The following is a 24,482-nucleotide window of genomic DNA, read 5'->3' as shown; positions in this document are numbered from 1 at the left end:
TCAAGTTAATGACAGTAGCATCTTGATAAGTTTTGTTCCAACAGACAGTTAAATTACTGATAGATCACCTCGAACTTGTGGAGGAATATGTATTGTTGGAGTGGATCTGTTTCAGTTTTACCCTTAGTCTTAGTACCTAGTGTTAAAAAATAAAAAGGCATAGCCTTTCTGAAGTTTTGATGGAAAGCACAAGGTGTTTACCACATTCTCCCTCAGACTCAGTCTCCACTGTAGCAGGCAGCTGCTGAAATCTTCGCTCAGCTCTTTTCATCCTCCCACTTATCATTTTGAAGCCTTGCTCAATCATGTACAGTTCAAAAGCTCTTTGCTCTGTGAATTACTCTTTTCCAGCTGCTCTGGCAGTCCTGGATCCGTCTCCAGGCTCCTTGCACTAAGATTACCGCTTTCTGCTTGAGTTCTCCATGTTCCTAGCTTGTCTAAACTAGAGAATACCTTTAGGGGAAACACTGTATAAAGTTGGATCTAATCCATTGTGGTTCTTTCGTTTTTTTCAAAGATTGAATTCTCTAGGTTTCTTTCCTGCTTATTAGTCTCTGGTCTCTGAAAATTATTTTTCTGCTTTGTCCAGAGTTTATAGTTAAGCAGATGAATCTGATATACTATTCTGCCATTACCCAAATTGGAACTTCAGTAATTGAGAACTGAGCAAATAAAGTCAAAAAATAAAAGCACAAATTATATTTAGTGGAGGTTGAAAGAGAGATTATATATAGTTGAAGGAGGGTAGGATATGAAAGACTTCATGGAATAGATTGGTATTGAGAGTGAACCATGAGGGATTGTTTGGATGGACTTCATATGCAGACACTAGGAGAATATTTCAAGAGGAAGAAACAAATTGAAATGATGGGAAAGTATATCCTGCATTTATAAAAACAATTAGCAACCTCATTTGACTAGCTGGTTACTTCTCAAAGGAGTAATTAAAAAGAAGGCTAGAAAGTAGTTCCATCCATATTATAGTAGTGCTTAAATGCCAGGGTAGAAGACTGAAAGTTTTGAACTTGGCAGTGAGTTTGGGATTTGAACTTCAGGAATACTAATCTTGGTGAATTGTGGATTGGAGTCAAGGAGGCAGAAAGATTAGTTAGAATGGGGTTATGGGAAGAATTAAAAGGGCTTAAACTGGTGGTGGCAGCATACCTAGAAAAGAACTACCAAAATACAGGAACTGAAGGAGAATGAGAAGGGTAGAAACTGAATGGCTGGAAGAATAGTGGCTTCTTTCAGTGGATGAATGTTGTTTCTATGAGATACAATGGATGTTAAGTTGTTGCTATTTGATTTCTATATGTATGTATTCATAAATAAAGTGAGGATAATAATAAAGGCTATACCACCTTTGCAGGAAACAGAGCTTTGGTCTCCTGGCTCCTAAGTTTTTCCTACCATTTTTTCTGTCTTCTTCTTCTCAACTAAGCCAATGTGCCTGTCAACACTCATCAGATTACTACATTGTATTTATGTTGACACTTCCGTTCTCAGTTTAAATACTTTATTTAACTATCAACTGAAAAATTTTGTATGCTTTGAAAAGGAGGAACCAATATAAAATTATGATGTTATTAGTACTAATATAGCCAGTCACATGAAGCTCTTTTACTTACAGAGGGTAGCTGGGTTATAAGATTGTATAATTACAGAAATCTCAGAATAGCAACCACGGTCTGTGACCAGAACTTCAGCAGGAGTAATTTGTGGGTCTTCCAGTCAATGAGAGATACTCCCCATGTTTTCTCTTCTTTCTGTATCTCATATCTTTCCACTATCCAAATTACTTTTTGAATCCTCCTTTCTATATTTTTTACTTCCACATTTCTAAACAATATTTCATAGAATGCTGTATTCACCTCAGAGATTCATAATAAACATTTGTAGCAAACAGTGTTCTACCTTGTTATAAGAAGAAAAGTAGTCTGGGCACAGTGTCTTAGGCCTGTAATCCCAGCACTTTGGGAGGCCAAAGCAGGCGAATCGTTTGAGGTCAGGAGTTCAAGACCAGCCTGGCCAACATGGTGAAACCCTGCCTCTATTAAAAAATACAAAAATTAGCTGGGTGTGGTAGTGTGCACCTGTAGTCCCAGCTACTCTGGAGGCTGAGGCACAAGAATCACTTGAACCTGGAAGGCAGAGGTTGCAGTTAGCAAGGATCACACTACTGCACTCCAGCCTGGACAACAGAATGAGAATCCATCTCAAAAAAAAAAGTGACATTTTTTGAAGTTGGATTTTCTAAAGAGTCTGTGTAGATTTGTAAACATTAATGCTATCCTACATTGAAGAATTCAATTGTATGTCAGATCTTGGAGCTTTATTAATGTTTTAAAGGAATATTGTTAATGATGGAAGGTTGGTTAAGAAGAGTGGGTGAGCTCCAAAAAGGAGACTCAGAGGAAGTTAATTTTTAAAAAACAAGAATGGGTGGTGGTGCCATTTATTTCCTTGGGTAATGGTAGTACTAGCAATTTTACACATCAGTAATCTTGCTAGTAAGTTTTAAGCTCTATTTAAGAATCCTCTTGGGTTTTTTAATTCATCTCAAATTAGTATTTTAGATTTGAATAAAATGATTAAAAAGACTAACTGAATGCCTTTGCAATGACAAATGTTATCATTTAACAGTACACGTTAGGAATCTTCCAAATTTAACACAGGAAAAGGTATTTAACAGTTAAAGATATTCTTTAAGTAGTTACTTAATTCATTTCATAGTCGCTATTTATTTTAAATATTGATTTTTTTTTCCTCTGCCAAAGCTTATTGTTAAATCTGGAAAAATTATTGTTTCTTACAGGGCTGATCCCTTATCCAACATGGTTCTAACATTCCATACTAAAGAAGATGCAATTTTCTTTGCAGAAAAAAATGGTATGTTGGGTCTGTTTTTGACAAAGTCAAGATGTGATTCTGTGTTCTTAGCCTTAATCAAAACCATTCAGGGATACAGAATTTGAATTGAAATCCAGTGGTTTCAATGTATCTAACGTTTAATGTATCTAATCCAGTGGTTTTAGACTTTTTAACTATATCAGAACACCCACCTCCCCCAAAAAAAAAACTAAATTGGAATGCTCATATAACGTGTAAAAGACAAACTTGTTGTAATGTGAAGTATGGACAGGGAATGAAACTACATGTCTTAACACCTACCTTGTTTATGAATTTCTCCATAAAATTACTAACATTTGGTTAAACTTCAGTTGAACATATATGGCAGCCTATTCCAGTTTTGGCACCTCTGTGTACAGTTAAGTTCTTTCTTTGAGCCAAAATCTAATGCCAAAATCTAGTCTATTAATCTATTTAACTTCAATTATTTGAAAGTAGTTGCTACTGTCATATTCCTTGTAAAATTTCCCTTTGGCCTAAATACCCACATCTGCTACCTTTCTAGATATGGCGGGCTTAATACCAAGCCTAATCTCAACTGTATAATAATACTAATGCAGCCTAAGAGTATATTAGCTTTTGGGGCAGCCACCTGACTTCATTGTTTTATGTTAATCTTGCTATCAACAAAAATGCAAAATGTCTTCTTTTTTCCTTACTGTCTGCTGTTAACCCAACACAGGGTGAAAGGAATTTTTATAGTTAGACCTCTGGATTCTAATCTTGGTTATGCCACTTTGAAGCTATATGATTTTGGATTAATTTTATAATGGACGTAATATTTCTTAGTTGAATAAGGGTACTTACCACATGAAGTGGGTGATAGCTGATACATAATATTCTAGTCGTTAACTCTTAGTTCTGACCTTCACCTCCCTCCAGCCAGTATTTCTACTGTTTGTCTTCCTTGGATTCAAATGCACTACTGTACATTTGTACCTGATATATTCTGTTATTCTAGTTTGTCAAATTGAATTTGTCTGTTTAAGTGCATCGTTACTATAAGGCAGTATGTAAAAATAAGAGATTATTAGTGTCTAAAATATCTGACATATACATGTGAAAGTCCTATAAAGGTTATAATCTTAACATATTTGCTTTTCTTTTCCACTAAATATTATATAGCTTATGATTAAAAGTCTGAAGCCAAACTATCTGCCTTTGAATCTGCGTTGAGTATGACTTTATACTTCTATTTTCTCATATGTGCAGTGAGAATTACTGTGAGGATTAAATGAGTTAATAAAAGTGCTTAGACTAAGGTCTGACAAATAGTATGTATATAATAATATATAAGCATATCCTATTATTAATAATAGACTTTTTAAAACTTCTAAAGCAATGCAGTTCCTTATTAGCACTTTCTTGGCAAGTTCTAAATTTCTTAATTACATAATTGTTTTCAAAAGTGGTCTTTTAAAATATTATTTTGACTTCAAATAACATTGCTCTCTTTTTAAACTATAACATGGTTATGAAAAACCATTCCATTAATTTTTTTTTATCTTTTCAGTCTACCATATTTCATGTCTGACACCTTGAAAATTATTCATTTGAGGTCTGTGATGTGAGTTTAATAACAGAAAATCTAATTAAATTGTTAAATCTCTTGTTAGTCTTTCTCTAAGTGGTCACAGGGACTGCACGACTATAGTTGCCATGTGAATTACAGGTGTGAACTCGCCACTGTTCCTATTAAAATCAAGTGCCTTTCTCATCTGACTTCTACCTCCCTGGGAAAGAAAACTGAGGAACATTCATTAGCAAAGTCAGTAGAAAGTGTAACCTTAAAAAGCCTAGTGATTAGTGACATAAAATTGTAGGCTAATAATGAATCAGGAATTTTAACCTATAAGATAGCAGGAACTGTGTCCTGTCTTGGTCACTACTTTGTGCCTAGCATGTAGCACAAAAGCTGACATATAATGGACACTCAGTATCTGGTGGAATAAATGACTTTCTAAAATATATTTCTTGGGATAAGCATAATGGCTCATGCCTGTAATCCCAGCACTTTGGGAAGTTGAGGTGGGCAGATCACTTGAGGTCAGGAGTTGGAGACCAGCCTGGCCAACATGGTGAAACCCTGTCTCTACTAAAAATACAAAAATTAGCTGGATGTAGTGGTACACGCCTGTAGTTTCAGCTACTTGGGAGGCTGAGACAGGAGAATTACTTCAATTCAGAAGGTGGAGGTTGCAGTGAGCTGAGATCATGCCACTATGCTCCAGCCTGGGCAATAGAGACACAGTCTCAAAAAATAATTAATTAATTAAATGAAATATATTTCTCTACTCAAGAATTTTAAACCATTCTTAATTCTTGAGGAAGTCCTCAATGATTATTTCACTCTTGATTTCACTGTAGTTCTTATGATCTGCCTCGTTTATTTAACATTTAACATAGTATGTCTTTAAATAGATAAATCTTGTTTCTTCAGCTATAGTAGAAGCAAGATCTATGTAAACACCATTGCAGCATTATAGAAGTGGAGGTGGAGGATCTTTTCCAAATTCCACAGCATCCCCTTCATTCTGATTTTCCCCTCTTGGGCTGTAAATAGTGGTGAAGGACATACAAATGGATCCTGCCTATCCCTACAGCTAAAGTCATTTGTTGTGAGCTAGTGCTATTGAAGGTTGAGTGAACCAATGTTCTGATAAGGCATTAAAAAAAAAAAATGTTCAGAAGCACTAATATGTAAAGACTACTGGATTAAGAGCCTGGTAACTTAAGATTCTCATTCCACAGTTGTCTACCTCACAGGACAACTGGAACAAGTCATGCTTCATTATACTTAGCCTTTGATAAGCATGTTTCTTCATCTTTAAAATGAGAAATTGGATTGGGTAATGCTCAAAAACTATAGAATTAATGATGTTAAAGCCCATAGGCTAGTTCATATACGCCTTTATTTCTTTCCTGTCTAGCCCAGTACCTTACTCATATGCTCTATACAAGAAAATGAATTTTTGCTAATACAGCTGATTCCGTGTTAATAGTAAAATGTTACAAAGGTTATACAATTACAGGCATTAATGCTTGCCTTTCAGTAGTATCTAGAAATAGGTAAGGTAAAATGGCCACATACCTACACAAAAGATGATTTGTATCACTTATCAAATGATATTTGATATTAATACAGCCTAAAAGTATATTAGCTTTTGAGGCAATACAGTTATCAAATTATATTTGATAATTGATATACAGATCAAATAGCAATTGTATTTGATACACAGTTGATTATTTGTACATCAATTCAGGGACTATTCTGAAAATAAATAGCCTACCATTCATCTCCTTCTTAGTTTTTAAATTTCCCTTTTAAATGTCAAATAAAAGAAGTCATAAGCATAGTTTCCCTTGACATTAAAGATTATAGAAAATCAATACAATAAGGAAAGTAAGATTTTCAGATTTAGTTGCTTTCTAGAAAACTTTTTTTTTTTTTTTTTTTTTTTTTGTGACAGAGTCTCATTCTGTCACCCAGGCTGGAGTGCAGTGGTACAATCTCGGCTCACTGCAACCTCCACCTCCTAAGTTCAAGTGATTCTCCTGCCTCAGCTTTCCGAGTAGCTGGGACTATAGGTGTGTACCACCATACCCATACCCAGCTAACTTTTTTTTTTTTAAGTAGAGACAGGGTTTTGCCATGCGTTGGCCAGTCTGGTCTCAAACTCCTGACCTCAGGTGATCCACTCGCCTTGGCCTCCCAAAGTGCTGGGATTACAGACGTGAGCCACCACACCCACCCTTATGAAACATATTTAATGCACTCTAATTATATTTTGAGACTCAGATAATAAATATTATCACCACAGAAAGTAACAAACAGTAAATCATGAGCTAGGCACTATGCTAAGTGCTTTTCATTCATTCTCGTTTAGTCCTCATTACAGCTCTATGAAGCAGGAACAGTTATTACCGCCATTTAATTGTTTAAGGAAACTGAGGTTTGGAGATATTAAGTAACATTAACAAGGTCACATACCTACAAGGAGGTGAACAAGTTTTACTTGAACAGTTATGTTTATTCATTTATATATGGTCTATGACTGCTTTTCGGCTACAATGGTAGAAAAGTAGTTGTAATAGAGACTATATGGCTCCCAGAGCTTAAAAATAATTACTACTTGGCCTTTACAGAAAATGTTAGGTGACCTCTAGTCTAAACCATTATGTATACTGCCTCAATACGCTGACATTTGTATCAGTGCCAAAATACCCTTTATTCAATATCTTCAAAGGTCTAATAGAAAAATTCCTCAACTGGTAATTCAGAGTTCTTCACAAGATAGGCAGTGACTTATCACAAAAGCACTAACAAGCTTATCTTACTATATTCCAACTCTACTTTCTGTCCTGACATTCCAAACCTGCTATACACCTTCCTCCCTCTACAAACTCATTAATACTGTTCTCCTTCTCATTCTTAACCCTGCTTATGAAACTCCAACCTAGTCTTCAAAATCTATTGTATATGCTATCTATCTCGTTTCCTGGTCCCTTTTCTTATTCCCCTCCCTCACTTCTACCTCCTACTGGATGAACTCCTTTCTTCCTTTTAACTTTCACAATAATTTGTTCCTTTCTTGCAGCTCTTATAGTATGGTTTTCTATTTTACCTTTTCTATACTCAGTCAGAAAATGTTGAACACACTCTATTGTATGTCAGCACCTTATGGCTAGGTTCTGGGGATAGTTAAATAAGGCATAGTTCTTACACTCAAACTGTAATGTTTTATCCTGCATATTGGATTATAAGAATTTACCAGGGAAAACAAGTCCTGAACAAGAAAGAAAACTATAGTAGGATGATTAACAACTTCTTACATTTTAGTGTGTTTGTAAAATACAATCTAATGAATGTTTTTCTGTTAGGTTAATTTGGAGTTTATCCTGAGTTTATTAAGGGTTAGCATCCTGCAGTGTATTGCAACATAATTAAAATGATTATTTCATAATGTTAGAATTGTTTCCAAATTGTATGTTACTTATTCTAAACTCTCCCTTTGATAGGATACCGAGATCTAGAGAAGTTAACAGAACAAGCCCCACATCAATCACATAGCTCCTAACTGACAGTACCTAACCTTCTAGATTCCAAGTCTGATGGTTTTTCTGATTCTTTGATGCTAGTAGATCTTAAAAAATAATAAGCTAGATCTACACTATCCGATATGGTAGCCACTAGCCATATGTGATTTTTGCTCTTGGTATGTGTTTAATTCAAATTTAGATGTGCTGTGTATGTAAAATGCACACTGTATTTCGAAGACTTAGTATGAAAAAAACAGTATCTCGATTTTTATTACACGTTGAAGTGATAATATTCTAAATACTGGACTAAGTAAAATGTTATTAAAATTAATTTTACATATTTACTTTTATTTCCTTAATGTGCCTACTAGAAACTTTTGTATGGCTTATATTTCTATTGAACAGCACTGATGTATTTAGCAGTATACAGGATATACATTATATTTATTTATATATATTCTATGTAAATAGTTCATTGAATAATTTCTATAGTAAATATGAGAAACATGAAAATCATATCCACCTTGGAAAAGTTCAGATGTTATATTTCTTAGGAAATACAGTTCTATTCTTCAGGTACTCTTCCCTAGAATGAATCAAGGATATGTAGAAACTCTTATGTTACTTATAAAATAATACAGAGATACTGTAGGTCTCTACAGAGATACTATAGTGTCGCTATAGTACCTCTAGAGTATACTATAATATCTCTATACTATATAGATATATGTGTTAGATATAGTAAACTCCAAGTTTCTCTTCAAAGAATCAGTATGTCAGTATGTTCACTTCTTTGTCCTCCATTTTAAAGTTTAACTTCCTTGTAGTTCAGTAAACCAACCTTTTCTACCAGTTCTAATCAGTAGTTCACATCTGTTCCACCAGTCCCCTGCTTCATCCTGACTCATCCTGGTTACCTGCTCTGACTTGTCCCATAACCATCTTTCTTGCCAAACTACCCACCCTGCCACTCTGGCTTATACCCCTGCTCCCCTTAAAATAGCCTATTGGAATTAGACTAGACTGTGCAGTCTAACCCTAGCCAGTAAGGGAACTACACAGCAGTAGGGGCGACCTCCTTCAGGAATAAGAACACCTTCCCCTCCCTTGTCCAGGTGTGTGCTCACCATTGTTCCATCTGTGAGCTGCACCCTTCTATAGAAATAAATGCCTTGCTGAGGAAATTTCTATTCGAGTGCTACTTCTTTTGTGGCACTGAAAATTTACATGTAAATGTAAACTTACCTATGGAATAGACTACAGAATTTGTCTAGACTATATACCATATTACATATAATCTATATATTATCTAGATAGTATCTCTGTGTTGAGACATATACTGTGTATACTCTATATAGTATACTCCAGAGATGCTATAGGTTTCTATATTATCTTTATAGTAGAGATAATAGGGAAGGATAATAATATAGGGATGTACTATATACCTATAGTATCTCTGTATTACTTTGTTATTATAAGTACCAGAGGTCCACCTTTAATCATATTTTCAGTTCTTAACCAAATAAGGTGGTATTATGCAGGCTCATCTTTTTATATAAAAGTACTCTTTATTTTTGAGACAAAAAGAAGTTCTCTTTCTCCTGCTATTGATAATGTCTGCAGCTGTCCCCTCAGCTTATCTTTTTTGCATAGCTCTCACTTCTTATGGAAGTCTGGTGTTCTGAAATTGGGTAGTGGAGAAGAAAAGACTGAATGCGCCTTATGACTTATTTTTCTCCCTTTCCCACTACCCCGTCCCCAAACATACTGACACACAAAGCAAATATAAATACCCCTGTGTTTATTTTAGCCTTAACCTTAGGGCCTCATCTGAAACATCTTCCCCTAAGCTTAGCATCTGTTCCACAGGAACTCTTTAATGATAATGTTTCTTTGTAAAGAGGGAAAAAGAATATCTGGGGTTTCCTCTGAAATGTAGATGAGCCTTACTTCAGTTCTTTGTGTACTAAAAAGACCCACCTTTCTCACCCATGTGGCTTTTGTCTTTCCTTGTGTTATGTAATAAGTGATGGGGTAGAAGGATGGGGGAGGAGGAAGCTACATCATGGAGAGGGGAGGTGGAAGACAGCTGTGGAAAATTTGAATGGTGGAAGACTAGGCTCTACTACCATTTACATGCTAATGAAAACCAGAAATGGCCTTTTTTCCTCGTTTGATCTGATCTGAAACTTTGTGACTTTTCTCTAGTATGTCATTTTACCCCCTGTGTTTTTCTCATTGTTGTTAGCTATAAAAACTCTTTGAAATTCTCAAAATAAAGGAAGGTTTCTTTCAGGAATGGGAGGACAGAGGACAAGCTGTGAAACTTCATTCTCTTGATAGTGGGTCTATTGGGGTGGAAAACCCGCCTCTGTAGTAACAGAAGGTAGAAGCAGGGAAGGAAAGCAGACAAGCCTGGCCCTGAATCCAGGAAAAATAAAGAAATAAATAATTGGAGATGCAGCTTAGTACTTAGAATTATCCCAAAAGTGAACAAGATCAGGAAGGTCTGGGCTTCCACCTAACTTAACCTCTTATGAAGGTCTCAACCTCACATCCATGTATCTGTTAAAAAAAAAAAAAAAAAAAAAAAAAAAAACTTTCAAAATGAAGGCAAGAATCATGACTTTCATATAGGTATAAAATGTAAGTAAAAGAATTTATTTTACTCATATAAGGGAACAAGGATATTATAACCAGTTCAAAGTATAAGTCAAAACAGCACTGATTGGTATGCAATAAAGAAATGTTGAAGTCCGTTGCAAATAGAGACAAAATTGGGTTTTGGTGGAAGAAGCCTATTAAGTAGAACACAGGACAGAAATTGCATATGTATCAACTGGTGTATATCCTAAAAAGAGTTGCCAAGTAGCTGAAAGAGATGGAATTGATCTAAAATCTGATAACCTGGAAGGGAAAGGATGTGCTAGAGACAATGCATAGCTTTCCACTGAAACAAAGTTTTTTTCTATTTCTTCTCCTTTTTGATTAAGAAATAATCTCAAAATGAGAGATTATTTCTAATCATTTTGTGATTAGAAATAATCACAAAATAAGATTGGTATCCTGTTTAGCTTTATTATTTACATAGGAGTGGCAAGAGTGTTAATTTGCCATACATGCTTTCTTGTTTGCTTTGGTGAAAGTTTTTACAAGGAATCTCTCTGATTGGACTTTTAAGTCTCTTGAGCTAGAAAACCAAGTCAAGAACTTGCCACTAGATTTATCTGGGCAAATTCCTCCTTTCTCGAGATCCCCAAAATATCCTGAGTTCTTGCTGTTGTAAGGCTGGGAATCCTATAGGCCAAGTGCCAGCCCATTTTTCCTGGAAGGACTTTTAAAGCATTGGCTCCATAAAGTCAATCTTTAGTTTCTTAAAAGTGACTTGTTCATATCAGACTAAATGAGCATTCCATTCTAAATGAGAATATTCATTCTCGAATATGTAATTCCAGGTAAGGCCTTGGTTGGATAACCAATGTTTCCAATTAAATCCTTGTAAAAAAGGAGGACAGATTTGTTATTGGACATATGCAAATAGCTATACTGTCATGAAAATAAGAATAAGAACTAGAGTTTTGAATTCTGGAGGGGTCCCAGAGAGTGAGACATTATTTACAAATATTTCGGTTTACGGAACAAACTCTACTAAATTGTCATGAGTTATAGATATCATAGAGGAAAGAGAAAGGGCTTTCTTATATGTACAAAAAATACAAACAATAAAACAATAACAGTATTCCAAACATAAAATCATTCCTCATCATTTCTTCAGTCCTATATAATTATTATTTGTTCTACTTGATCATAAATGTATCTGCTTCTTGACTAGAGCTCTGGATATCCTGACTCAGTCTACTTGTATGGTTTTAAAATTGTTTAAGTGATGGCATCAAAAACCCGTACCCTCAAAGCACCTGGCATAGGCCTTTTCCACGGGGTTCTGAGACAATTCTTTGTTAAAGATAAAAATATTCTGTCCTGTAACTGATTGCAAGAGCTTACCGGAAGCATCAAAAAGTAAAGTAAAACAAAACAACTATTTGTAAATGATAAAAGACTTAAAATGGCTATAGTTAACATTACTGGTAAGATTTTTTTTTTTCCTTTTTCCTTTTTTTTTGAGACAGAGTCTCAACTCTGTTGCCCAGGGTGGAGTGCGGTGGTATGCTCTCAGCTCACTGCAACCTCCGTCTCCCAGGTTCAAGCAATTCTCCTGCGTCAGGCTCCCAAGTAGTTAGTTAGGACTACAGGCTCCTGCCACCATGCCCAGCTAATACTTTACATTTTTGTAGAGAGGAGGTTTCACTGTGTTGGCCAGGCTGGTCTCAAACTCCTGACCTCAGGTGATCCACCTGCCTCAGCCTCCCAAAGTGCTGGGATTACAGGTGTGAGCTAACCATTTACTGGTAATTTTCAAAAGTGAAATATATGATTAAGAGTTCATGACAAGAATGCAACTTAAAGTTAATCCACAAAAGTTTTCAGCAAAAAGCCTATTTTCAGAGACAGTAAATATTCATCTGATTTATAAAAATGAATGAACATACTCCTTTTATGGATTAAAAAGTCTTGAGATAATGGCATAATAAAACTGAAACATAATATACCGTGAATAGCTTGACATATACTAAAAATATACCAAAAATACTAAGCAAAAAAGATTAAGTCTGGAGTATGTCCTAAAAATCTATATATTAATAAAACTCAGAAAAATGACATGGATTTCCAGTTGACATTTACTGGCCTAGAAGATGCAAGATTTAAACTACCGAAGATGTGACCAAGTTAATTTTTTTCTTTCTTCCCTGAGACAGAGTTTCACTCTTATTGCCCACCCTGGAGTACAATGACATGATCTCAGCAACCCGCCTCCTGGGTTCAGGCAATTCTCCTGCCTCAGCCTCCCAAGTAGCTGAGATTACAGGCATGTACCACCAGCCCAGGTAATTTTTTTATTTTTAGTAGGGTTGGGGTTTTACCACGTTGGTCAGGCTGGTCTCAAAGTCCTGACCTCAGGTGAACCACCTGCCCCAGCCTCCCAAGTGCTGGGATTATAGGCATGAGCCACTGTACCTGGCCAATATTTTTTAAAATAACTGAAGTTATGACTGATAAACCGTACTGTAATTATCTATTTTCAGGTAAAGCAGTATCAGGTAAATGAAACATCATGAGCAGTGAAGGCACTGATAATTCTCTAGGAACTTACATATAGCATACAATTTTGGTTAATAAAACTTTACCCATAGAAATTTAACCTCTGGATGGCTAAGCATCTCTTTTTCTGGATTGGCAAGTTTTCTCATAGTTGACAACTCTTCCCAAGTAGTTCATTAATAATAGCATATAAAATAAACCTAATTGTTTCTAGCACCTCTCTTCACAGAATGAAAGACTGAATCTTTGTGATTTTCCAGAGGCCCTGTAGGGAATCTCAAAGATAATTCTAGGTGAAAGTTTTGTTTTATTTTACATTTAGGATTCAGTTGTGGGAAGGTAAAAATCAAAAGTTGTCAGGAGATGTGAACAGTTGGGATAGATGTAGAATCACAAGTACTTGAGAAATGATATGTGGCCACTCATTGCAAAGTCACAATAAAACTTAAACATAGAAGGTAATATGATGGTAAAGAACCTTAGCTCTTAACATTCTGTTTCTTTCTGGCACAATCAGTCACTTTACTTGAGAACATAACTATTCTTTTTTTCCCTTAATAAACAAAAACATGTCTCATAACCTTGCATGCAAAGTTTCACCTCTCTGCCACCATTGCTCCTATTCAAGTTTCATTTATGTATATTAATTACATCTTTTAACCAAAGTGACTTTGATTCCATAGAGAAACTGCAAGATGGATAATTGAAACTGGTTATACATCAGCATTTTAGTAAACTACCAGAGCTCATAAATATACATAAAAACTTTCCGCCGGGCGCGGTGGCTCAAGCCTGTAATCCCAGCACTTTGGGAGGCCGAGGTGGGTGGATCACAAGGTCGAGAGTTCGAGACCATCCTGGTCGACATGGTGAAACCCCGTCTCTACTAAAAATACAGAAAATCAGCTGGGCATGGTGGCGTGTGCCTGTAATCCCAGCTACTCAGGAGGCTGAGGCAGGAGAATTGCCTGAACCCAGGAGGCGGAGGTTGTCGTGAGCCGAGATCGCGCCATTGCACTCCAGCTTGGGTAACAAGAGCGAAACTCCGTCTCAAAAAAAAAAAAAAAAAAAAAAACTTTCCATAGCTATATGCATTCCTTATGCTGCACCTTCTCCAGGTGGCAAAAATAAACATGTTCATTAACCAACCCAGAGATTCAGCTTCTCTGTAGCATATGGAAATAAGCAGCAAGAGTATATAAATTTACATTTTTGCTTAGTCATCACAGTAGAGAAAACTCATCACTAGGTTTGTGATTGAGTCTCCTACAGTATTTTCCTATAATAAAAGACAGTTAAAAATAGAAAAGCACACATTTATTTAATGTAAGTTTTATGTGGTACAGGAGCCTTTAGAAATGAAGACCCAAAGAAGCAGGAATACTTGTGCATTTTATGGTAAATTTGAAGAAAAAGTACATTGTTGTGCAGAAGTATGATTGGATAAAGAAGGTATGATCCAATGGTAATAAGCTAGAGAGAACTTAGCCAGGCTTGTTTGTTCAGATTCTTCTCTTGTGTTCATCCCTTTGTGATATTCCTTGCCTCTGAGTTATAGAGCACATGAGTGTCTTACAACTTCTTTCATGGGAAGACCAGGTAAGTATTTTATGGTTTACCTCAAGGTAGAAGGGTGGGAAGAGGTCAGAGTGGCCTTCTCTATTTTCTTCAAATGCCAAGATGCCATTATTTTTGGGTAGCATGTCCTGAACCCCATCATTATCAATGGAATAGTATTCTGTCTTAGAAGAGATCTAGTGTTCACAACTAATTGATCACAACTAGTTATAGATTTCTTTATTCCCTTTCCACTCCCATTGCTTGACTTGACTAGCCTTAAAAAATAATTTTAAAAAATAAGTAAATAAAAGATCTGGATATCTAATAAATATCTATTAGTTACCTGACAATCCTGGAAATTAATTTTGAAGGTGACACAAAACATAATTATTGTTGAAATACAGTTATCAATAATGAATCAATTTGATTAATCATAAGTTTACATATTTCACGACTGAACATTAATTCTGGCTTATTTGATCTGTAAACATGTATAGCTTTAAAAAAAAAACAAAAACATACACAAGTGGAATAAAAGTCCGTGTTTGTATATTTAACACTGATAACCCAGAGAAAACCTTGCTGTTTTTGTTAAACCAAAATTATTAGTCTTGTTTGTGAAAGATTTACCTACACGGTATGAGCTTGAATTCTCAAAATGTTTGTTATTGCTCTAAGAGTATTTTTTAAGTCTAGCACACTGGAAGTATTAGAATTCCATTTTCTTCTCTGAAAATTTTAGGATTATCCAATTTACATAATCACTTATTTTTCTCTATAAGCTAATCAGAACAGAGTTCTTTAAAAAGACGTTATAATGTAATTCATTAATGCCACCTGAAGGTAGAAAAGGCTTATCTACACATGCAATAAGAAGTAAAGACTTTTCTCTATGTAGTCATTGATAGACATACAGTCACACAGAGAGTTTATAACTTCAGTTCTAAACTTTCGGCCATGAGTTAATAATACAAAGTTAAGAAATTTACTGGTCCATACCAAAGAGTTTTTCTTTTCTGAGTACAAATTTTTAATTGATTTGAGTCTAAAATAGAATAGATTAACAAACTAGATTCTCCATTTTTTTCCCACCCAACAGAAAACAGACCTCTACAAACCATTAATCCATTTACAGGAATCATCAGATAGTCAGATTACAAAACCAATTCCCCAGATTAGTAGAGGGCAAAATTAAAATTAGAAAAACCAGAGTCAGCAATGTTCTCTTGCTGCTTTGGATTCACCTTTTAGAGCCAAAAGGATGGTATGCAGCCTTAAGCATAAGGTGCACCATTTTTTGGATGAAGAAATTTGCCTGCCTTTGGTTGATAAATCTATTGGATGTCTCAGGGGGTACTCCAAAACTGTTAAAAGAAGTTGTCCAGAAAAAGATACCCTGACTCTAACATATATATGTAATAAACATGAATTGCATAATTTATTTTACTCCTCTGATATAAGGGAGCCAGGCAAATGTTACAGCCAGTTCAAAGGACAAGTCAAACAGCACAAATTTATATAGGGTAAAGTAATATTGAGATGAGTTGCAAATTGAGACAAAACTGGTTTTTCCAGGACTGGGTTGAGAGGGGAGCCAAAGCTATGAGACAGGACAGACTTTATCTGTCTATATCAATATCGTTGATTTCTCCTTATTCACAATCATGCCCTTTAGTCACTATGAAACACTAAATTAGCAAACATTCACATTCCTGGGGATATACATGGTTAGGTTCTTGCAGGCCTCTGGTCACATAGTTTGTCATCTGACCAATACATAACTTGTTATATATGTGTTTTTAAAGACACTTTATTTAATATAGCTAATTCATCGACATTGAACTCACAGCCAAAAGCACTATAACTCAGACCTAAACAAAGCTTATCTGAAACACATATTGGCATATCACAGCTTTCTTGTTTTTAGGAACACTAGATAACATTTCAGCGCAATGCTTGGGGACTGTTTTAAACAGTGAAATTACTAAAAAGCACAGAAATGCAAAAAAAAAAAAAAAAGGCACTAAATAGACCACAAAAAGTATGCTTTGTTGACAGTATGAGACCTGAAACAAGAAGGCAGAGCATTATCTTTCTTCACCTCATTTGTAACCCTAGTCCTGTAACACACATTTCAGGCTCAATTGTTTTGGCATTCTCCACATGTCACAAATGACCACAGAAGCACCATGGGTATTGATTGAAGGGTCACAAGTAAATTTTAGTGAATAGGTGAATTCATGAATACAGAATCTGCAAATGATGATTATTTGTACTACAACCTAATAAAGATTTTTTTTTTTTTCCTACAAAGCTTTTTCCTCTCAATTTCTAATCCCAGGTCCTGTCTGTGGCTAGGAAGATACTGCTAAGGCAAGAGCAAAAGCAAAAGAGAGAGAATTACATGTGGTGGCTTACTGACGTTCCTGGTTTATTATAGGTTAAATAAGATTCTGAGAATCCCTGTGTGTAGCTTGCAAATCTCTGGGAGTTGTTTTTGGCTATTTGTATAGTTTTTTCCTCCAGAAAAATGTGTTCTGAATTTCTGATGACTGATTTTCAGATGTACTTTTGGAACACAAAAGCTGGAGTAATGGATTACTATCTTGGCTTGTTTTGTGCCAAATGCTGAATAGTTCCAACTACTGCTTTAAAAATAATAGTAATGTTATATAGCAAGTATATTATTTGAAAAGGTAAAATTTCAGAGGGGCATTTACTATTACATCAAAGTGATACTTTGGGGTTTTGTTCTTAGAGAGGTGGCACAGCTATAGCAGGTGTAGGGTATTATAATCTAACAAATATTTCAGATGCCTCATGTTTTCACCTTATTTGTTTGTTTAAATCACTTTATGTAAATTTCATGAAAAGACTTGCTTTGCCAGTATATCCAAAACCGCTGTTATTTCTCCATAGTAATTTCTAAAGAAGATCTAGGTTACTTTATTATTCTGAACCATTTACCCCCTACCCCACCCCACCCCGATATTATATACCTAATTGGTAATTTCAAAGTAAAGAGACTTTTAAAGTGAAATTCCAAAAAAGCTATTTTTCTTTTCTCCTCCTTAAAATTATATGTTAGAGTTATGCTCTGCTTTCAGCCAGATATAATGTGGAGCCTAGTGAAGAATCTTGAAACCTTCCAAGTACCAGTATACCTTGCTTTGGCCTCCCAAAGCTTTTCTCTTCTGATCCCATGCTTCAGTTGGAAGTGACTGTCAGTTACATCAGTTTGTGCCAAATTACATGGTAGTTCTTGTTCTGTGCACAAATGGAGAGTAGGATAAATCATTTAGCTGTTCACTTCCAAACTCATGTCAGGGTTTGAGATTAGGTTATTAGAGAAGAAAGACCTTTCACAAGATGTTAATCAAGGTTACTTGAGGTAAAACGTTTGACAGGCAATAAAAGAACTGATGGATGTTTGTATTTTTGTATTGCTGAACTATAAATGAAATGATTCTGTATAAAAATGAATTAATTCTATTTTTCTGTCTCTTATGTGAAATTCATAATTGTGGTCTGGTTTTGTTCAGAGGTTGGGTTTTTTGGCATTTGAAAAGATTATACCATTTATACCATTTATATCATAGGAAATAGAATATTCCAACCACAGTGTAGAGACCTACAAAATAAACTGGCATATTTCAGAAAAAGAAATTGGGCATAGGATGTTAAAGGTCACATTTTAAGTTTACTATAGCATTTTCCAAAGTTACTTCTCTGATACTAGGGCTTAAAGTTCAAAATATTTTTGTGAAAGTGTTTCAGTATGTGAAACAGCAAAGGGAGTCAGCTTGTCATCATTTAGGTGCTGGTAGTTGGGTTTGTGGCAAATCTGTGTCATATGGCTACTCTCCTCTAGGAAGTGACGGCAGCAGTAGGAGCTCTACCCATCTCTGGGGCAGCTGCCTTGGACTCCATTGCTTTGATCTTCTGTTGCACAGCTGGGAAGAGCAAGGGCTACTTTTCAGTGCCCTAAGAGGACAACATATTGGACCATTGTGATTGTAGACTACACCTTCATTTTATATAAGCATTCTTCAGAGAGTGCAAGTGTTTTCACTTCCATATTCCCATTCAGAAAAACAAGTTTGGGCTCTTTCTTTAACCAAAAAAAAAAAAAAAAAAAAAAATTAGAGTTAAAAAAAGATACTCTTAGAGAATTTAAAACATTTCATACCTATATTTTATTTCTTGCAAGATATTCTTTCATTTTAGGAACAAGTTTCAAATGGGAAGTAGAAAAGATGAGTACAATTCATCTAACTTACCCATTCTTAAGCACACATGCTTAATGTCCTTTCAAGTGTTGTTATTCTTAGAGTCTTATCTTTTTAGCTCAACCTCACCATTTGCTCAGGTAACCTTCATATTCAAGTATAGTGGTACCAGTAAATTTGTTTATCCAGGCACTGTAAGATAACTACTTTGGAGGAGAATGCTTGGAAATGTGATCAGATTCTTACAGTATCTCAAAAAACAGCAAATTTTTATTATGATGACAGCCCTACATAATAGAAAAGTTTTCTGAATAATGAACAGAAAATCAAAAGGGATTCTGATTTTAGTTTGTCTCTATTGTGAATTGTCATTGGACTTCCTCATACACTCCTTTGCATTTACTTAGAGAAGCACAGTTGCATGTACAACTTTAGAAACAAGTTGTTTGCCACAAAAAAAAATGGAAAGATAATAAATTTTTTGCCTTACACATCCTAAAAATCATGAGTGGCCAGTGGTAATTATATGGAGGTGGATCCTATTAGCAAATGCAGGCTGCTTCTATGTATTTTTTTTATTTGTTTTTCTCAGGGTGCTTTGACCATTCACATTCCAATCCCTGTCATGATACTTCTATTTATTGTTGTTATCACCACCAGCAGCAACTGTAATCTGGCTCACAATTCCCAGGAGCCAGCTCACTCCTTAGTTACCAGGAGAAAACCCCAACCAGTTGTTCTTTTATGTGTATAAAACTTCGTTCTTCTCACGTTGCAGTGACCCTGACTGCATTTGGAAACTTCATAACCAGAATAGATAATAGATCTGTGTTGGAGATCTGATGAAGTAAAAAGAATTCTCCCTGGTGGCTGAAAGAGTAATTGAGCGAATTAGAGAGTGATTATCAGGTTTGTGTTTGTGTGTATAGTACTAGTTCCTAAATATTTGAGTGCTTTCTCATTTCTTCTGCAGTTTCTTTCCTAATGTCTTGATTGATCTAGAGAGTGTGTGTTGGGAGGTAGTGAGAGGAGGGAGAACTTAGGTTTTTTACCTATCATTTGTCAAGAAAAGATTATGGAGGTCTTGGGTTAATTTGTCATCGATCATTATAACCAAATACAGAATCTACACTAGAAAACATTTCCTTCCTCACAATTGTAGGAGAGAATATGTGGAACATAGATTTATTTTCCAGGAATTCTTAAAAGTCTTTTCAGCATACTTTTTCAAATAAAAGGAAATGAATGAAATAGATAAAATTTGTAATTGCAGGGTATTTTTAAAGGAATGGCAGTTTTATTAATGAAGTATGTAGCTGTTGAAGTCCGTCTGGGTTAAAAATCCTGGCTTTGTCACTTACTAGCCTTGTGACTTTAGGCTAGTAAAAATCCTGGCTTTGTCACTTACTAGCCTTGTGACTTTATTTTCTCTGTGCTATATTTTTTCTTATAAGTTAATATAAAATTAAGGTATATATAATGCCTCCCTTATTTATAGCTATGCAACCTATAAACTCCATACATAAAATTTCAATAAAAATGTATTTAAAGCACTCAGCATGGGGCCTAGGGCATACTGCATGGTACACCAGGAGTGCTCTTGCCTCAGCGCCTTTGCAGTTACTGTTCTCTGCCCACTTCTCAGAGAGGGAGGGCTCCCCTATATACCCCATCTTAAGTGTTTTCTCCTTAGTGCTCATTGGCATATAATACACATTTTATAATTTAGGTATTACTATGTTGGCACCTACTATATACTTACTAACGTTTCTTCCCCTACTAACTTGAAGAAGTTCAGGAAATTTTTCTGTTTTCTTCATTAGTCTACCTCCACTGTCTAAAAACAGTCTCTAAGATGGAATTGGCAATCAATATTTATTAAATGAATGGCAATGCTTTGTAAATATTGTTGTACCTCCTTTATTAAATTGAATATTTTCTGTAATTATCAGCATCATTTGCTGGTTAATATGGGAAGTGCTTAAGAAGTTTATAATTTTAAAGTTATTATGCTCAGATCACATTATTGATTTGCTTACCAAAACCCCTTTCTGTAGTTAATAACTAGATTAGGGCTGGGTTCAGTGGCTCACGCCTGTAATCCCAGCACTTTCGGAGGCCGAGATAGGCGGACCACAAGGTCAAGAGATTGAGACCATCCTGGCCAACATGGTGAAACCCTGTCTCTACTAAAAATACAAAAATTAGCTGGGCGTGGTGGCACGCACCTGTAGTCCCAGCTACTCAGGAGGCTGAGGCAGGATAATCGCTTGAACCTGGTGGGCAGAGGCTGCAGTGAGCCAAGATCATGCCACTGCACTCCAGTCTGGTGACAGAGCAAGACTCCGTCTTAAAAAAAAAAAAAAAAAAAAAAAAAAAACTAGGTTAGATTATGGCTTGCTATACCCGAAACATCACAAATTCAAATGTAGTGGGCTCTAATGTGATGGAAATTTATATAGAGATGTGTTGCTAGGAAGTTGTGAATCAAATTTGAAGACCAAATCATACTTATCATTTATTGAGTGCCTACTATAAATCACAAGAGATGATGTAGCATAATAGGTAAGGCGTAGCCTCCAGAATCTAGCCATCTATGTTTAAATCCTGACTCTGCTGCTTCTTGGCTGAGTGACCTTGTGCTAGTTACCTAACCTCTCTGAGCCTCAGTTTACTCAGCTGTACAAGGGATAATATTACTTCATATAAAGGTTTTAGTAAAAGTGCTTTTCTCATAGAACTCAATAAGTGATTGTAAATTGGGGTGCTTTCTGAGCACTTTACATGAATTATGACCTCCTTGTGAAGTCCAAGACATGTACTTTAACTCTTGTGACAAGTTTATAAAATACAAACTTTTTTTATGCCCTTTAGTAAGTTTTTGGAAATGGAGATAACTGCTTGTTAACATAGTTACTTTATAAGTCTAGATTCTATTAAAGTTGGCTATAGCTTTGTAACTTTTAAATGGATAAAAAAGTTCTCAAAACATATTTTTTACTCTTTGAAAGGAAGGTTATGCTGAGCAAGTAAATTAATATTTTCTCTCCTGGACTTGGATGTTTCATTTGCTTTCCTGCTTCCCCATTTCCTTATAGTTATTGGACTTCCTTTAGAGATGGAGTTTCAGCAGTTGGGAATGTAATATTATGGATAAAATAGATTAAAAGCTTAAAATACTATGTTAAATGTTATTATTTTCCTTTGTGTACCGTAGCAGTAGTATACTTTGATGAGTTGAGTCTCATAGGCTTAACTTCTGTGGTAAAACTGAATACTAACTAAGGGACTATTGAGATGTAAACTTTGTGGCAGAAAGTACTATACTCACCAAGATCAAGAAGATCACTTAATTAGACGATATAATAATCACATTTTGGACATTTTGTACATGACTGCATGATACAGCCATGAATTCGATGTTTCAAGATGAGTTATTTGAATAAAAGTCCCGAGAGAATAAGGATAAATTACAGGTGTGGAAAAACAGATTTTTATGAAGAAAAGTGAATGTTATAGCAGTTGCCTAGCTTAGGGAATAAAAGAATGGCTTAATTATATATTTAAGGAGGAGGATGTTGATTTGTTTCCCATATTTTAGGAGAACTGAAGAATAGGACTTGATGCAGAAAATGTAGACATACATATACCCAGTTTTCAAAATTACAAAATACTAAAATGGCTTTGGAAGGAAAATAGAAATACTCAGAAGAGAATAGACAGCTTTGATTAGTGGTCCTTACTTTTTAAAGCATAAAAATCTCCTGGAATTGATAGTTAAAATGTAGTTTCCTGGGCCTCCATCAGAGATTCTGATCTAGTGGGCCTTTGGGCAGGCCTAACAATTTGCACTGTTTATCAGGTACTCCCATGTGATTCCACCTACTGAAGATAGCTCTTGAAACAAATGTTGAAAATCTTTTCAAGTTTAATCAGCCTGTCCAAGTCCAAGGGATTGAAACAAATAATCTCTCATGGTTCACTTCAACTATGTAGTACACACCCACACACACGTACATGTGTGTGTGTGTGTGTGTGTGTGTGTACATATTTTTCTGTATCCCTTTGGAAGAACTCCAGACTTGTAAATAAACCAACTTTTAGAAGAATAGTGTGATTGGTTACATTGTTCTTTGCTCTTCATTGCAGCTGTTTTTAAAATCCTATGTTAAACCACAGAGTATTAAGAAATTTATACATAATGCATCGATATCAGTAATTGAGCAAGGAGAAATTGAGTCATCGTTTATATCTTTAACTAACTTGAGATATGGTAAATCATCTGCAGGCAATCTTTTGTACCCTTTTCTCACAGAGGATTATAAGGGAACAAATACTAAGTATTTATATTTCAGATGTATTGACATATACTCTTGATGATAAATGAACATTAAGTTATAAAAGCTAGCCTCTGCTCGCTGGGCTTTTCAGGTATCCTTTTTAATTCTGTTCCTGGGGATTTCTTTGTTTTTTCCCCTAGGATGGAGCTATGATGTTGAAGAGAAGAGAGTTCCAAAACCCAAGTCCAAGTCTTACGGTGCAAACTTTTCTTGGAACAAAAGAACAAGAGTATCCACAAAATAGGTTGGCACTGACTATATCTGTGCTTGACTGTGAATAAAGTCAGCTGTGCAGTATTTATAGTCCATGTATAATACATCTCTTAATCTCCTAATAAATTTGACCTTTAAACTAAAGAAACATCTTGTGGTGGCTATTTTAAATGTTTTCTGATGTTTCAAACTGAGCAGGTTACAATTTCCTATGTAGAGAGAAGATTTGAGGTGATCATACCTCTGGAAAATATTGGTACTTAGGATCTATTAAAAGGAATGCTTGAAATCAGCTGCAACATTGAAGTTTTATGTTTGCTTTTTATAGCCATTCTCAAGTAAATATTGTTGATAAATCACCAGCCAATATTATTAAAATGTTGTCTTAGAAGTGGTTTTATCATAGGTAGAGAAGTATACAATAACATTGGAGTTTTATAAACTTAAACCACTATCTCTTCATTGTAAAGAAGTTCTCTTCTTTTAATTAGGATTTTATTATTTACTAAGGTACTTTGAGCCTGAATGAATTGCATTTCATAGTAATCTCTGCCCAGAAATCAACACTTCATGATTGTGAGCAGTTCTGGTGAAGATTTTATATTCTTAGGAATCAAGACTCAGAGAAAATAAAAATTAGTTCATTCATGGAGATTTGTAATAGTCATTGTTTGTTTGTTTAATATAAGCAGATATATGCTTTTATTGTTTGTTAATTAGGTCACACATTATGAGTTAAACACATGCTTTGTTTGGCTATTCTATTCAAAAAACATTTTAATAACCCTATTAGCAGAAACTATTATTTTCCCCATTTTGCAAAGAAAAGACAAAAATCAAGGCTGCTTGATAGCCTGCTCAAGGTCACACAGGTCATGCACTGTGACTCATGCCTATAATCTCAGCTATGCAGAAGACTGAGGTGGGAGAATCACTTGAAGCCAGGAGTTCAAGACCAGCTTGAGGAACATAGCAAGACCATCTCTAAAAACATGTAAATAAATAATTTTGAAAATAAATAAATTAGCCT

The 24,482-nt window shown here is 35.3% G+C and overlaps 1 protein-coding gene across 2 annotated transcripts in view; it reads left to right on the top strand.

Moving 5' to 3' along the window:
• The window catches only part of NDUFS4 (NADH:ubiquinone oxidoreductase subunit S4), a 113,171-nt gene extending 89,571 nt beyond the window's left edge, over positions 1-23,600 (top strand). Inside the window, exons 4-5 of one of the 2 annotated variants that reach the window (XM_003925864.3) lie at positions 2,816-2,889; positions 23,380-23,600. In XM_003925864.3, the coding sequence (XP_003925913.1) occupies positions 2,816-2,889; positions 23,380-23,483 (178 nt within the window). In that variant the 3' untranslated portion in view covers positions 23,484-23,600. The remainder of the gene's footprint in view (positions 1-2,815; positions 2,890-23,379) is intronic. The other variant, XM_039469970.2, reaches the window with a different exon arrangement.
• Positions 23,601-24,482: the final 882 nt, after the last annotated feature.

Source organism: Saimiri boliviensis, chromosome 1 (assembly GCF_048565385.1).
Source record: "Saimiri boliviensis isolate mSaiBol1 chromosome 1, mSaiBol1.pri, whole genome shotgun sequence".
Taxonomy (NCBI): domain Eukaryota; kingdom Metazoa; phylum Chordata; class Mammalia; order Primates; family Cebidae; genus Saimiri; species Saimiri boliviensis.
This window is presented reverse-complemented; position numbering and strand designations above follow the sequence as displayed.